Here is a 17,056-nt window from a genome sequence, read left to right as displayed (position 1 = left end):
AAATTTTAGCTAGCCCTACCATACCATTTTTGGAAGATGTATCTGCTCGATTACTGCATCTTTCTTTAAACTTAGGCGATACTAATGAGGTTGAGACATCTGTATTAGTTGTTCAGGCAGGAAATCAGCAAGGACAAAGTGGTTCTCGAAAGGGAAAAGGAAAGGGATCCAGACCACATTGCACCTATTGTGAAAAGAATGGCCACAACACTTGTTGGGCTTTGCATGGGAGGCCACCACGTCAATCTTCTAATCAATCCACTGCTCGTGTGGCTCAAGCAACTGGAGATGGATTCCTTCCTTTACCTGATGCTAAAGACCAACAACCCAACTCCATTACATTGTTTGGGGTTGATTACAATGAGTATCTTCAATATCAAGCTATCAAGCAATAGTCATCCCTATCTGGCGCCTCCCAAACTGGTAATTCCTTTACCTATCTGAGCAAGACCTCCTCCACTGGCCCATGGATTTTGGATTCCGGAGCATCTAACCACATTTCTGGTAATAAAAATCTTTTATCTCAAATTACCTCTTCTCCACTTTATCAAAAATTACTCTTGCTAATGGTTCACAAACTATGGTCAAAGGGATAAGAGAAGCTCGACCACTTCCTTCCATTTCTTTAAACTCAATCTTATTCACCCCTGCATGTCCATATAATCTAATTTCTATTAGTAAGTTAACCAAATATCTTAACTATTATGTCACCTTTTTTGTTGACCCTGTTGTGGTGTGGGATCGGAACACAGGTCAGACGATTGGACCAGGACATGAATCACATGGACTGTACCACCTCACCGATCCAAATCTACCAATTGCCTTCACTTCTATTGCATCTACCAACATTCTTCGTAGCCGCCTTAGTCATCCAAGTCTTGCCAAATTTCATAAATTAGTACCTGGTCTGTCTACATTATCTTCTTTTAATTGTGAGTCATGCCAACTTGGAAAACAAACTAGAGCTTCCTTTCCCAAGCAAGTCAATAATAGGGCCATCTCAATGTTTGACATTGTTCACACAGACATCTGGGGTCCTAGTCGTGTCTGTTAAACTTTGGGTTTCTATTATTTTGTTTCTCGTAATACTTGGGTATTTTTAATGAAAACTCGTTCTGAGTTATTTTCTATCTTTCAGAATTTTTGTGCTGAGATTCGTAATCACTTTGGGGTTTCTATTAAGATTTTGCATAGTGATAATGCTAGGAAATATCTATCTTCTCCCTTTACTAAGTCTATGTCTTCTCAGGGTATTATTCACCAGACCTCATGTGCCTATAATCTTCAGCAGAATGGGGTCGCCGAACGCAAAAATCATCATCTTATTGAAATAGCATGTACCTTACTTATACATCATCATGTTCCTCTTCAATTTTGGGGGGATGCAGTTCTCACCGCCTGTTACTTGATTAGCCGCATGCCTTCTTCTATCTTGAAACATAACAGTCCTCACTCCATTCTGTTTCTGGGTAAAGACCCATACCCAATACATTTACGGGTGTTTGGTTGCATTTGCTTCGTTCATACTCACACTCTAGGCAAAGACAAATTACAGCCTAAATCCGTTAAGTGTATCTTCTTAGGATATTCTCGTCTCCAGAAAGGTTGCCATTGCTATGACCCAACCACCAACAAATATTTTGTTTCTGCAGATGTAACTTTCTTTGAGACATCTCCATACTTTTCTGAAAACACCGTCAATAGCACTCTTATCCCTGCCACCTTACCTATCCCCATCCTTCCTTCCTCGTCGATGGATCATCCTCTTCTCCAAGTTTATTCTCATTGTCCTCGTCCTCCTACTAATCCTAACGGTACTTCCCTTCTTGATACAGGTACCTTGGTCAATCCTGATGACCCATCTCTTGTTCCTCCGTCGCCTGCTCCAGTCATGTCTCCTACAGACGAGGTAACTCTTCCACTCGCCCTTCGCAAAGGTATTCGATCTTCTTGAAACCCACATCCTATTTATAATTTTCTTAGTTATGATCGTTTATCTCCATTTTATTCTGCCTTTATTTCAAACCTGTCTTCTATCCCTATACCTAACGCTATTAGCGAGGCAATGGCACATCCAAGTTGGAGAGCTGCCATGATTGAGGAGATGACTGCTCTCGATCATAATAGTACTTGGGAGTTGGTTTCCTTACCGCCAGGTAAGACTGTCGTTAGGTTTACACTGTTAAGATTGGTCCTGATGGCCAAGTTGATCGGCTGAAGGCTCGCCTTGTTGCAAAGGGGTACACTCAGATCTATGGGCTCGACTACAGTGATACCTTCTCTCATGTTGCTAAGATTACTTTGGTATGCCTCCTTATCTCTTTAGCGGCCATGTATCAATGGCCTCTTCATCAATTGGATATCAAAAATGTCTTCTTGCATGGTAAACTTGCCGAGGAAGTGTATATGAAGCAACCGCCAGGGTTTTTCGCTCAGGGGGAGTCAGGATTGGTGTGTCATCTACACCGGTCTTTATATGGTCTCAAGCAGTCACCTAGAGCATGGTTTGGATGGTTCAGTTCTATGATTCAACAGTTTGGGATGTCACGAATTACAGTTGATCATTCAGTATTTTTCCACCGCAATGATCATGGTAAATTTATATACTTGGTTGTCTATGTTGATGACATTGTCATAACAGGTAATAACCAAGATGGGATTTCTCAACTGAAGCAGCATTTGTTTAGCCACTTTCAAACCAAGGACTTGGGAAAGCTAAAGTATATTCTTGGGATTAAGGTAGCATAGTCTAAGGCCGGTATTGCTATATCACAAAGGAAGTATGCCTTGGACATTCTTAAGTAGACAGGTATGTTAGACTGTAAGCCTGTAGATTCTCCTATGGATCCCAATGTCAAACTTGTTCCTGGACAGGGGAAGCCATTAAAAGACCTTGGAAGGTATCGAAAATGGGTTGGTAAGCTGAATTATCTCACGATCACCAGACCAGATATCTCCTTTGCAGTTGTTAAAAATCGGAGGAGTAAAACATAAAAATAAAGAACAGCAATAACAACATAAGAAAGGCACACGATATTTTACGTGGTTCGGCATAACTCGCCTACATCCACGGATGAAAGGGTTTTCACTATAATAATATGAATACGATACAAGTGTTTTATCACACTATCAACCTAGTACTTTACTTAGGCGGACATCCCGTTCCTATGGTGTTTAATACCCTTTGGTATTTACTCGATACCTGTAGTACCCTTACATCAAAACCCCTTGTATCCTCACATTCTCTCTTTCTCTTATTCCTCTCTCATTACCTTGAATTGGTTCTAACTCCCTTATTTATAGGTAAAATAAAACATTCTTATTCTACTAGGATTCATATTCCTATTCCTAATAGAACTCTTCTAAATTAAATCATTCTCCTATTTTAACTTAAATAAAGTCCTAAACCAATTCTTTTTCCCTAGTAAAACTCAAAGTAAAAGGAAAACAAATATTCTTCAATTACAAATTCCTAAACTAGAAATTTGCCCAAAACTTAAATTCCTTTTCTTCTTGTTTGCCTTTTCTTCTTACTTGCCTTTTCTTCTTACTTGCCTTTTCTTCATCAATTACCAAAAAGTGTTCATATTCCAACACTCCTCCTTGAACCTTTTTGGTAATTCATCTTCTCAGCTTGTTCGTCATTCTCTTACTCCTCATTTCTTCTACAACTTTAGCCTTCCACCCTTAGTGTTGGCTTCTTCTTCTTTAGCCTACCACTTAGTGCTAGCTTCTTCTCTCCAACTTGTGTTAGAGTCTCTAATTTTCTTCCTTAGGTTCATCTTCTCAAGAGCCTCCTTCCTGCCCGATGTGAGAATTTTGGAGTTGACCAACCTGCCTACCTTCTTCTGCTTCGGGCGCTCGGTGTGACACTCTCTCCCACCCAATTTCGATGAGACCTTTGTCTTCATGGTCATCCTGCCTACCTCTCCCTTAAGGCGCTTGACATGAGTCGGGTCGAGGATAGTTTGGCTCTGATAGGCCCCAAGTTTCATCTCCACCTTGGGTTGGAGTCTCAATGGCTTTCTCTCGTCAATACTATCGCTGACATTCTTGCAGACCATCACCCTGCAATTTTTACTTCATCTTCCTTAGGCCCTTTCTCCCGTAGGTCCCTTAAGAAAATAAGCTCTGATACCATGTTAAGAATCTGACAGCAATACAATCAATTGCTCCGATACCATGTTGGGAATCTGAATCTGCTCTGATACCATGTTAAAAATCGGAGGAGTAAAACATAAAAATAAAGAACAGCAATAACAACATAAAAAAGGCACACGATATTTTACGTGGTTCGGCATAACTCGCCTACATCCACGGATGAGAGGGTTTTCACTATAATAATATGAATACGATACAAGTGTTTTATCACACCATCAACCTAGTACCTTTACTTAGGCGGACATCCCGTTCCTATGGTGTTTAATACCCTTTGGTATTTGCTCGATACCTGTAGTACCCTTACATCAAAACCCCTTGTATCCTCACATTCTCTCTTTCTCTTATTCCTCTCTCATTACCTTGAATTGGTTGTATTGCTGTCTGATTCTTAACATGGTATCATAGCAGATTCAGATTCCCAACATGGTATCGGAGCAATTGATTGTATTGCTGTCAGATTCTTAACAGCAGTTAGTATGGTTAGCCAATTTCTCCAAGCCCCATGTAGTGGTCATTGGGACGCAGCAATTTGCATTCTCAAGTATATTAAAGAAGCTCTAGAACAAGGCTTGCTATATGAAAATAGAGGTCATTCTCAAATTGTTGGGTATTCTGATGCTGATTGGGCAGGGTCTGCATCAGATAGACAATCTATTTCTGGATACTGTATCATGATTGGAGGTAATCTAATATCTTGGAAGTGTAAGAAGCAAGATGTAGTAGCTAGATCAAGTGTAGCGGCAGAATATTGGGCTATGGCTCTCGCGACTTGTGAGCTCATCTGGTTGAAACAACTTCTTCAAGAATTGGGTGTAGTGAAGTGAAGCAGATGAAACTAATACGCGACAATCAAGATGTTTTGCATATTGCCTAAAAATCCAGTCTTTCACGAAAGAACAAAGCATATAGAGATTGACTGTCATTTTATCCGACAGAAGATTGAATCCGGATGCATTGTCACCAGTTTTGTCAACTCAAATGACCAGCTAGCAAATGTTCTTACTAAGTCTCTCAGAGGTTCCCGAATCGGATACATTTGTAACAAGCTTGGAACATATGACATATATGCTCCAGGTTGAGGGGGAATGTTAAGGTATATTAGGAAAATAGAGATATTATTTCCTAGATTGACTGTTAAGATATATTAGGAAAATAGAGATAGTATTTCCTAGATTGATTTGTGTAAATATGATAGACTAATATTGTGTGTATATCCTTGATTATTTAGGATCAATTCTTTCCTAATTCACGTAACTTGTACATTGTATAAATTCCCACCTTGCTTGGGGAAATAATCAAGCAACATATTACACAAACACTGTTGTTTCAGTTAGGTATGATTGAAAGATGGAATGCATAGAGAATAATGCATGTGATATTATAACATGTATATTCATATTTTGCAAAAAAAAATTAATCAAATTAAAAATAAGTAAGGTATAACTTGTTACCTTAAGTCCTTAGCAACCTTGGAGACTTTTAATTTCAAGAGAAATTAAACAAAAGAGTACCTACACTAAGGTAAAAGAAGAATTAGGCCAACAGAGACATTTAGGGTTCTTAGAAATTTTTTGATCTATCTTTTAAAATTGGTATATCATTTTCTTTATATATGTAGGCTTGTAAACAATTCAATAATTGTTTTGGATTTCCTTAAACAATTGCATAATTGTTTTGGAGTTGTAAATAATTCCATAATTATTATGAAGTTATTAAACTTCTTTAAATAATAACATTGGATTAACATTTAATCACAATTAACAATTTAACCCTTAAATTATTCATATGTTTACAATTACAACCCCTTGTGAAATTCAATTTAATAAAAAGAAAATGATTAATTATGAATTGGAATTCCATTTAATTCCAATTAGCAATTTAACTCTTAAATTATTCATAATAACTAATATAACCCTCCATTGAATCTAATTCAATGATAATAATATGAATAACTTTATTACCATTGGTAGGTGCTAGCCAACCTTAAATAATCAACTCTCTTTGACTATTTCTCCATTCTCCTTAATTTTTATATGTGACCTCTTAGGTTCACTGTGGTCTAGCCGTGGACCCAATATCATAGTCTATTCTGATATATTTTGTCATAACTCTTTACGAACAAAACTCCGATCGATTATAGTAGGCATCTAGCAATGCTCCATAACCCCTAAGTCACAATGAAGATATACTCCAACGAACCCTTTTATAATCATACGCGTTGTATAATCAAATCCTTCCGTTGTCTAATCCCAATTAATAATGGATTCATGGTATGTCAAAATCTTTATCTTAATTTTATATCAAATTGGCAATCAATACATATGGAACGTGTTACCATGAAATAACCTTTCAGGTAACATTTTATATACCCTGGTTAACGAATCTTATCTTGACTATCACTTGACATTAGTCTAAGACCTTGATATCAATCTATACCAAGTCAACGAATCTTATCTTGACTATCACTTGTCCTCACACGTAAACAACACATGGCCAAATTGACTTATTAACACATGACATGATTAGCCTCATGTTTATACACCATATGAACCATATGCGTTTATGCAAAATCCAACCATGATATCTTAGGTCTAAGGATTAATAATACACTAGTATGAATCATTGACTACATTTTAAATGTCCATGTGATTCATCATAAATGGCTATATTCGATAAACAGTTCGCTAACCGCTTATCCATGCTAATGCCTTGGTGATATAACTTTTATAATCACCCACACTAATATCATCACATGATATTCTACGGAGGCAATCATCATGCCTGCTATGTAATATTATTGCCCAATTAATATTACTTATGTAGGGAATACTTTGATGATTTTGATCTTCTAAAGATTTGTATCATCCAGATATTTCACATGTAATACATATACATAAATTAAGCAATAAACCACATGTGAAATAAGAATACTTTCTTCTATTGATAAGATAAAAATGTATATACAAAATATATACATTAACATATATATACAAAATATAATACCTTGGAACCGACGACACGATTGGTTCCTAGGGCATACACTAACAGTGATGTCATGTGAATGAACATCTTTAAATATTATTATATATTAATGACCTTCACACTTAACCCATGAATATGTAATCTTTTTTACTTTTGAGTTAATTAGATAGTAAGACATTTTAGATTGTATTTATTATCGAGTAAACGACTTTTTCCCACTCAAGGTTTTCCTTAACGACTTTTCCACCAAAAAGTTTCAAAATACCACTTTCCCACTCAAAGTTAATATTTCGTTACTACCGAAAGTCGATTTCGACGGCGAAATATTTATGTCGCCACCATTTGAACATTTGGTCCCCTCTCTACAAAACCCCTCTCACTCCAACACCTGATTTCTCGCCTATTGTCAGTCACCACAAAGCTAGGGTTTCTTGCTATTAACTGATTTCCAATTGATTCTGACAATGACTATTCAAGTGGTTACCACCATTCGATCCACCGATCTCCACTCTACAATACCCCTCTTACCCTAACTCCTAGTAACTCAATGAACGTCATCTGAGAAAGTGAAGTGTATTTTGTGTATTAATTAAATATAAGTTTTGGGTGGAAAAGTGGTATTTTAAAACTTTTTGGGTGTGAATACGTGATAGGGTCATTAAGGCAAACCTTAAGTGGGAAAAAGTCGTTTACACTTTATTATAAGATTTGTTTATTAAGTGAAAAACATCACAATTTCTTATACTTCCTATCTCTCATCCTAAATTTATCCAATCATATTTTAATATATCACTTAACTAGACATGGGGACCATGCGTTGCACGGGTATGTTTATTTAATGTTTTTGAAATAAATTGTAAATAAATTTATTCTAACAAAATAAACTAATTAGATTAAGACATAATAATTGTTAAATTATACCAATTTTAAAGTAAATATAAATTTAAAATATATACAAAGTTGTATTAAGATAAAAATTATAACCAGTATAATTATTTATATGAATTATAGGTAAATGTTATTAAATCATTCATCCAACTTGAGATAATCACCTGGATATTATATGGTCTAATTATATTTTCAGATCATCACCTTGTACAATTGATATTATTTTTGCAGACATGTCTTTGATATTCGATGCCACTATTTTGTAGTGAATCGTGTATGATATTTAAGATCACCCGAATATTATCAAGATCAACTATTTAAACTTAAAATTTATATTGACCTTCCGTAATTTCTGTAACTTATATTCATTTTCAAGTTGCGTTGCGCGGGTATGTTTATTATATTTTTTTTACATTATTATTGGCTTTTTTATGTTTTAAATATATATTTTCTATATTGAAGTTCATTTTATATTGAATTGATAATTAAAAAATCAATAAATAAAATGTTCACAAATTGAAGTCAAAGTCTATATCATCATGGTTTTTCTCAAATATGTCACCATTTGAAATCTGCAACCAAAGTTTACAACTTTGTCAAGAAAAGCAAAAAAAATTGTAGGATAACCCACTAGGTATTATTGATAAGTCTATAAATCAATCAGAGAAAGAGAAACATTGTTGAAAAATGTGAACTTTTAAACAAGAGACTTGTAGAGCCAAAGGAAAAAACTGATTTTGATTGTTGAGAAGAGAAAAATGAATTTTTTTTTATTATTATTATTTTAGAAATTAAAAAAAATTAAGAATGTTGAGAAGAAAACTCACATAGAAAGCAACAACAACTCCAATAGTATAATTTAAAGGCAACTTAATTGAAGCATTGAAAAAGCTACGAAGATAAATGTCATGTGATACAAATCTATTTGTTGTAATTAGAATTGACCACCACCTATAGCAAAAAAAGCATTTGATGATAGCATCATAAAGAAAGACGATAATGGTAAAACTCATAAACCCCACAAATAAAACAACAAAATCAATCCAAAAATAAACAAAACAAGATAGAACAAATACAATTAAAACTACATATCAATATTTGTTTTCCTTTGTCATCACTAAAATTGAATTTGTTTTATGTGTGTGATGATAAAATGAATAGTTCGGCAGCAAGCCTATAGTTATCCTAATTTATCTATAATTTATCAAATTAAAGCCTTGTATATCTAGTTTCTAAAGATTCAAACCTCTCATCAATTGGATTTTTATTGAGGTTATGGTCAATTTATTACTGATTGTTCAGTGGAAATCGAAATGTGTGCAATGAAAAAATGAATGGTTCAACAGTAGGGTTATAGTTATCCACATTAATCATATAATATATCAAATTAAAGTCCTATCTATCTAGTTTCTAAAGATTCAAACCTCTCATAAATTGGATTTTTATTTAGAAAGTTATGGTCAATTTACTATTGACTGTTTAGTGGAAACCGAAATGTGTGTGATAATAAAAGAAATTGTTTGACAGTGGCGCTAAAGTTATCCAAATTAAGCATATAATATATCAAATTAAAGTAATTTCTGTCTAGTTTCTAAATATTTAAATCTCTCATCAATTGGAGTTTTATTGGGCAAGTTATGATCAATTTATTACTAATTGTTCAGTGCAAACCTGAATGTGTGTGATAATAAAATGAATTGTTTACTAGACTACATGGTTTAGCCTCAAACATCAGTTGATATTTGTTAAATAAATGAAATTAGTTATATTTAGCAACAACCTCTTTTCATGATATATGTATGTAACATAAGAAGATATCAACAAAAAGAGATAGAATAATTACAATTAAAACTATATATCAATATTTGTTTTCCTTTAAGGATAATAATAATGGTTTGGCATATTATAAATGGTTTACTAAAGCTACATGGTTCAGCAACAAACATCAGATGATATTTGTGATACAAATAAAATTTGTTATATCCAGCTACAATTTGTTTTTGATATATGTATGTAACATAAAAAAATATCAACAAAAAGAGATAAAACAAATACAATTAAAACTGCATATCAATATTTGTTTTCCTTTGTCATCACTAAAATTAAATTGTTTTATGTCTATGATGATAAAATAAATGGTTCGGCCGCAGATCATAGTTATCCAAATTCATCTTATAATATATCAAATTAAAGCTCTATCTTTCTAGTTTACAAAGATTCAAATCGCTCATCAATTAGATTTTTATTAAGTTGTGGCCAATTTACGACTCATTGTTCAATGGAAATCGAGAAACAAAGGAAACCGAAATGTATGTGATGGTAAAAGTAATGGTTCGGAAGTGGGGCTACATTTATCCAAATTAAGCATATAATATATAAAATTAAAAACCTATCTGTCTAGTTTCTAAATATTCAAACCTCTCATCAATTGAGTTTTATTGAGCAAGTTATGGTCAATTTACTACTGACTGTTCAGTGAAAACCGAAATGTGTGTGATGATAAAAAGAATGGTTCAGAAGTGGGGCTACAATTATCCAAATAAAGTGTATAATATACCAAATTAAATCGCTATAAGTCTAGTTTCCAAATATTCAAACCTCTCATCAATTGGAGTTTTATTGAGCAAGTTATGGTCAATTTACTACTAACTGTTCAATGGAAACTGAAATGTGTGTTATAAGAAAATGAATGGTTTGGAAGTGGGGCTACAGTTATCCAAATTAAAGCCATATTTGTCTAGTTTCTAAAGATTCAAAGCTCTCATCAATTGGACTTTATTGAGCAAGATACAGTCAATTTACTACTAACTGTTCAGTAGAAACCAAAATGTATTTGATGATAAAAGGAATGGTTCGGAAGTGGTGCTACAGTATCAAAATTAATCCTATAATATATCAAATTAAAGTCCTATCTATATAGTTTCTGAATATTTAAACCTCTCATCAATTGGATTTTTATTGAGCATGTTATGGACAATTTACTATTGCCTTTTCAGTGGAAGTCAAAATGTATGTGATGTTGAAAATAATGGTTCGGCAGTGGGGCTAAAGTTATCCAAATTAAGCATATAATATATCAAATTAAAGCACTGACTGTCTAGTTTCTCAAGATTCAATCCTCTCATCAATTGGATTTTTATTGAGCAAGTTATGGTCGATTTACTACTGATTGTTCAGTGAAAACCGAAATACATGTGTTAAATATTGAAATTACCTCTTTTCATGATATATGTATGTAACATAAAAAGATATCAATAAAAAGAGATAAAACAATTACAATTAAAACTAAACATCAATATTATTTGTTTCCCTTTAAGGATAACAATAAATACCAACCCAACGTGTCAAAATAAAGCAATTTGATTAGCTTGTCAATCCAATGTGTCAAAATAGAGTAATTCTATAGCTTTCAAAATTTGTCACGTGTCGATCAACCCATATAGGTATGCAGCTTTATATATAATATATTATATATATATATATATATATACTATATGATAAGCTTTGTATAGAGTTAGTAGGATTGTAAATTAAATTCCTTTTTGAAGGCCAGACATTTCATGTAATTGATTTGGTTGATAGAGGGAAAAAAATGAAATAAAAATTCTTTGGTTTTAATAAGTTGCCTGCTTTTATCTATTTTTATTTTATTCTTTTAATGAGTTTTAAACCATGATTGTGATTTGAGGTAAAATAATTAAAACAGTTCCAAACACCACTTTGTTCAAATAATTAACTTTTTTCATTTGATCCAGTTCATAATTTATAATGATTAATTCTAAAATTTTATTGAGATAATTATATTTTCATTCAAATTATATTTGACTAAAAATAATAGGGGATGTTAATTTTCTCCAATATCTTAATGCTACAAATTTTAAAAATTGCAACATATTGAATATAATGTTAAAAATATTATTAATTTTCCCGCATCATGCACATTTATATAAAGATTAGTAATATGAATCACTTTAGCGCATATCATATGGACACTTTGAACTTGACATGAGATTTGCAATTTTGTTTTTTTTTTTTTTTTTTAATAACTCAATCATATAATGTTCATGAATAACAGTCCCTTTGAAGAAACAATCATGGAAATTAACTACCTCTGGGTGGTCAAGCGATTTGATAGACTCTTGAGTATATTACTCAATAGGTTCTAAGCTCGAGTACCTCCCCGATTACTAATAAGGATAACCACTGAAGCTCTTCCTAACCAATGGTTCCAAGGTCCTGAGGGATTAGTGTCACCTAGAACTCTTATCCGACTAATAGTTTTAGGGTCTCGAAAGATTAGCTAAAATGTGCGTAAGCTGATCTGGACACTCCGATTCATACAAAAAAAAAAAAACAAACAAACAAACAAGCCATGGAAATGATATATTAAGCTCAAACCTCAGTAGTCTAGGATCACCAAAAAGTCCCTTCTATTTCATCAATTTCAAGCACACCCTAAATTTATTACAATAACAAGATCTTGACTGAAACAATAATTAATCTTAATCTTGTTTGATAAATGAAACAAACTTATTGGTTAACTCCACAGCTCCAGTAGTTTCAGGTCTTAGAGGATTAGTGTACTCTAGGGTTTTTATCAAGTCAATAATTTTAAGGTCTCAAAAGATTAGTTAAGGTACGTGTAAGCTGATCCAAACACTCCCGTTCGTAACAAACAAAAAAAAAAAACATGGAAATGATATATTAAGCTCAGGCCTTAGTCATCCAGGTGCACAAAAAGTCCCTTTTATTTCATCAATTTCAGACACACCCTAAATTTATTACAATAACAAGATCTTGACTGAAACACTAATGAATCTAATCTTGTTTGATAAATGAAACAAACTTATTGGTTAACTCCACAGCTTTTTCATATTTGGGATCGTGAAGATGGAAGCAGTGTTCTTCCCCATGATTTTCAACCACCTCAACTTTCCCTCCCCATCCACTTTTCTTCAATTCTTCATAATAATCTTTTCCCGGAGTATACAGATGATCTTTCTCAGCCACAAATATCAACACTCTCTCACACCCAAGCTTACCCAGATCCTCTGCCGGCGGTTTCAGCCGAGGATCCTTTAACCCACCGTTGGTTGGATTCATAAACAGCCACATCTGATCGTCTTCCGTCCCACCGAAATACGGATGAAACAAAATCACACCATCTACTTTCACACCCGGTAACCCGATTGACCCGACCCGGAACGCCAAAGTATGCGAGATATTCCCTCCAGCGCTATCTCCACCGATAAAAACTTTGCTGAAATTAGCGTGATCGTTCAACCAAGGGTCAGGTCCATTTCCATTAACATGGGACGCCACCCACTGGAGAGCAGCCCACGAGTCTTCGTAGCAAGCGGGAATGGGTCGGGCCGGGAAGAGTCCGTACTCGACGGAGACGACTATGACGCCGGCTTGAGCTGAAACGGTGCTACAGAAGTGATGGTAATGTGGAGAAAAGGCAGAAAGCATGGAGAAGCCACCGCCATGGACGTAGAGTAAGAGAGGGAACTTCTGGGTAGGGCTTGTGAGTTTTGGGATAAAAATACGGGCGGATACGGGAGGTTCAGAGGAGATGGTAACGTCTTTGGAACGAACTCCGGTGATGGGGTCATCAGAGGGTGGGATCTTGTCCCAGTGTGGACGGAATAACTCGACGCGGCCGTCCTTGTAAACTCGGAAGAAGGGAAACTCTATAGAAATGTCGGAGTCAGTTGATGATGCCATTGAAGAAGAGAATTTGTTGATGGAAGGAGATGAGATTAAGATAGTGAAAGATCTCTGGGGTTTGATTTTAGCTATTGGGATAATGTGAATGGATAAAGATGCCTACAAATTTGCAGTTTCCATCATCATCACCTAACGTTCTGCTCTTAAAAGTCTCTCCTTTTTAAAAAGGAAAAAGAAAAACAATTTTTTTTTTTTCTTATTCATATATTAATGTTTATAATAAACTTTAGGGTCCTCAAGGAGTTTCATGACAGAGGCTATTAGGGTAAATTACGATTATGAGAGTAAATTACTATAGTGGTTTTAAAGGGTTTTTATTAGTGGTTTTTAAAACACTTAATCTGTGCTAGTGAGTTTATTTTTCAACGGTTTTGATAGTTTTTTAAAATGATAAATTTACATATATGTCCATAAAAATATCCAACTTCAATCAGTATTTGAGAGTTTTGTTTTTTCAATTACAAGATAAGGATTTTTTATTTGTTTTTTATTTATTAGTATTTTATAACTTCAAATGTGATAAAGTCTCATTATCTTTCTTCGTCATTCTTTGCAATATCTGGAATAATTAAAAAATTGTAGCTCTGCTTCTCCAAGAAAGCATCTAGAAATTAGATTTAAAAAAAAATTATTGATTGGTTAAAATTATTTTATATTTAATATGATTGGAGACACATATAATATGGTTTATTTTTATTTATTTATTTTAATATAATGAGATAGTTTTGTAGTGAATATGGTATTTTTAGAATAAAATTTTAAAACCAATCAAAACACCCCGATTTGGGGTGTTTTATAAACCCCTCAAAAATATATTATACTGGTTTTGGGAGGTTTTTTAACCAGTCAAAACCAGTGCATAAAAAATCTGGCAAGTAATGGTTTTAGAACACCTCAAAATTAGTCTAATTAAAAACCCCTAAAAACCAATAGAAAAAAAACTCTCAAGCACACCCTTAGAGTAAACTACTTTTTCCCACGTTTGCTTTAATAACACTTTTCCACTCAAAAAGTTTCAAAATACCATTTTTCCATCCAAAGTTTATATTTCGACCGGTCGCTAGATGAATCCGACATCTTTGCGACCCCAAACCATCGCCATTCCTTTTTTCGATTATCACTTATCAAAATCCTTTAAACCTTACTCCCGCCTACCCCATCAATCGAGCAATTTGTAAAATACATAACCATCTTTCTCAAGTTAAATTTTAACAAATCTCGACTACCAAAATCTAGTCTATTATCACCAAAAGACTCAATCAGTATACTCTCTTTAAAAATCTTAATAGTTTAGATAATATTTTCTCTTTGTTTGCCATCGAATTAGAGAACCTATTTTAGATAATAACGAAATATAAATTATAAATAAAAAAAAAAGATATTTTAAAACTTTTTAGATAAAAACATGTGTCATTGAGGCAAACCTTAAGTGGAATAAGTCGTGTGCACTAAACTTTACCCTCAATATGTATGGACCAGTATCACGTCAATTTATAAAAGAAGGGAAAAATAATTCATGGGCCATGCTTGCTTTAGCTTTTACTAGAGAATTTCTTTTTATGTGACGCCATGACTGACATCAAATTGATTGGAACACGTGATAAACGAGACGCATAATCATTATAATCCCAAAAATGGACGGACTATAAGCATTAATAAAAGTGTAAGCGACATGTTGCCAGCCCAAAGATTTAGCGAAATTATGGCTCCGTTTAATTTATTAAAATAGTTTTTAAAATAATCTTTTGAAACAAATTAAATTAAATGGATATTATGATATAAAGTTTAGAAATTAATAAAAATATCATCAATATTTATTTATTTATTTATTAAACACTTATATAATAAAATATTAAAAGTTAATAAAAATATCTCTAATCTAGTGATGGATCCAACCACTTTTTGGGTAGGTCATGGCCCACCCTCAAATTTTTTTTTTAATATTAATATGTAAATTTATATATTTTGGCTCACCCTAAAAAAAATATTAATGGACAAAAATAGTAATGTATAATAAATTTTTATTTTGGCCCACTCTAAAAGAAATTTCTGGATCCGCTACTGCTCTCATCTACTCATTAAATACGGACAGTCGGCCACCACTGTCGGAGAGTAGTCGGAGTGTTTTTACAATTTCTAAAAATATTATTTAGAGGTGTTTAGTTAAATTAACAAATTTAAGAGGTTTAAAAAAAATTAAAAAATATAGAATAATATTTTGAGAATAATGACATTTTACTGTTTAACTTTTTTGGAAATACTAATAATGTAACAAACGAAGCCTATAAGTTTTCACCCTAGAGTTTTATTTATTCATATTCCTATTATTAAATTAACAGAAAATCTTTTTAATGTAATGGTAAAAAGGTAAAACATTCATTTTCACTGCAATAAATTTGAAATAAAAATGAAAATTTTAAAATAACTCTCTACTACTTGAGGTACACATTAGCAGAAGGCAATGCACGTTAGTAAGGTCGTCACCTTCGTTTTCAGCCATTTTTTGGCCGATTCCGACATCTAATATAATTTCCGAGACCACCTATTGAACCCTCACCAATTTCTCTTCAAAACACATATCTCTTTTTCTCGTCATCACTCCCCATTTCGTTGGAATTTGCACTTTTTTGTTCTTCACACAACCGCCACTTCCAAGACAAATTTCAGCCACCCTCATCCTCTAAAATGCAACCTACCACTACCAAAAACTCATCGACCTCTCTAGCCTCAACATTTCAGACCGATGTTGCTTATCGTTCACCATTGACCAATCCTAGGGTTTCTTGCCGTTTCTTTGAGTATGGGTATCAATTGGAATAGTTTTGGAGTTGATTTGGTTGACTTGGTAGTCTTTTGGAGTGATTGGTTGTTTTGAAGGGCTTGGGGTGTTGTTTGAGTGTGATCTGGCTGCCTCCGCAGCAGAGAAGAGGAAAGTTAAAAAAGTGTTATTGAAATAAATTTAGAAGTAAGATGGTTAATTTTCTAATTTTACTAATTTGGAGATCGAAAAGTAATTTATTAATTTATTTGTCAAAGTTAATAATACTCTAGATAACCTAAAAATTATAACCATGTCAATTTAAGGGTGAGAACTGAAATAAATAAAACCACGGGTGGAAACAAATAATTTCGCAAATCTTTGGTTGAGAACATGTCGTTTACTCTTAATAAAACTACACTGTATTTAACTCAAAAGGAAATCTTGGGCAACATATACAGAAATTGTTACAAGAAATGGATGGACAGCTCATAGCTTTGTCTTTTTTGGGTCGACTTTCGTGGAAGTTTCAATAGT

General features: G+C 33.5%; 2 protein-coding genes across 2 annotated transcripts; one reads left to right on the top strand and one right to left on the bottom strand.

Annotated features, from left to right (window-relative positions):
• The first annotated feature begins 2,811 nt into the window (after positions 1–2,811).
• LOC116118501 (secreted RxLR effector protein 161-like) lies at positions 2,812–4,985 on the top strand. Its single transcript, XM_031404485.1, has 2 exons — positions 2,812–2,917; positions 4,570–4,985. The coding sequence occupies exons 1-2, from the start codon at positions 2,812–2,814 to the stop codon at positions 4,983–4,985; spliced, it is 522 nt and encodes a 173-aa protein (XP_031260345.1).
• Positions 4,986–12,761: 7,776 nt separating this feature from the next.
• Positions 12,762–13,910, bottom strand: LOC116118494 (2-hydroxyisoflavanone dehydratase-like). Its single transcript, XM_031404478.1, has one exon. It carries the CDS (start codon positions 13,756–13,758, stop codon positions 12,850–12,852), a length of 909 nt encoding a protein of 302 aa, XP_031260338.1. The 5' UTR covers positions 13,759–13,910; the 3' UTR covers positions 12,762–12,849.
• Between the last annotated feature and the right edge of the window lie 3,146 nt (positions 13,911–17,056).

The sequence above is a fragment of the Pistacia vera genome, unplaced genomic scaffold (genome assembly GCF_008641045.1).
Source record: "Pistacia vera cultivar Batoury unplaced genomic scaffold, PisVer_v2 Contig846, whole genome shotgun sequence".
NCBI lineage: Eukaryota > Viridiplantae > Streptophyta > Magnoliopsida > Sapindales > Anacardiaceae > Pistacia > Pistacia vera.
This window is presented reverse-complemented; position numbering and strand designations above follow the sequence as displayed.

Bases quoted from the DNA above. Each gene is read 5' to 3' on its own strand.
- LOC116118501 (XM_031404485.1), top strand. From the start codon at position 2,812: ATGTTAGACTGTAAGCCTGTAGATTCTCCTATGGATCCCAATGTCAAA. The intron at 2,918-4,569 runs GTAAGCTGAATT...GTATCATAGCAG, and splicing joins AAGGTATCGAAAATGGGTTG to ATTCAGATTCCCAACATGGT.
- LOC116118494 (XM_031404478.1), bottom strand. From the start codon at position 13,758: ATGGCATCATCAACTGACTCCGACATTTCTATAGAGTTTCCCTTCTTC.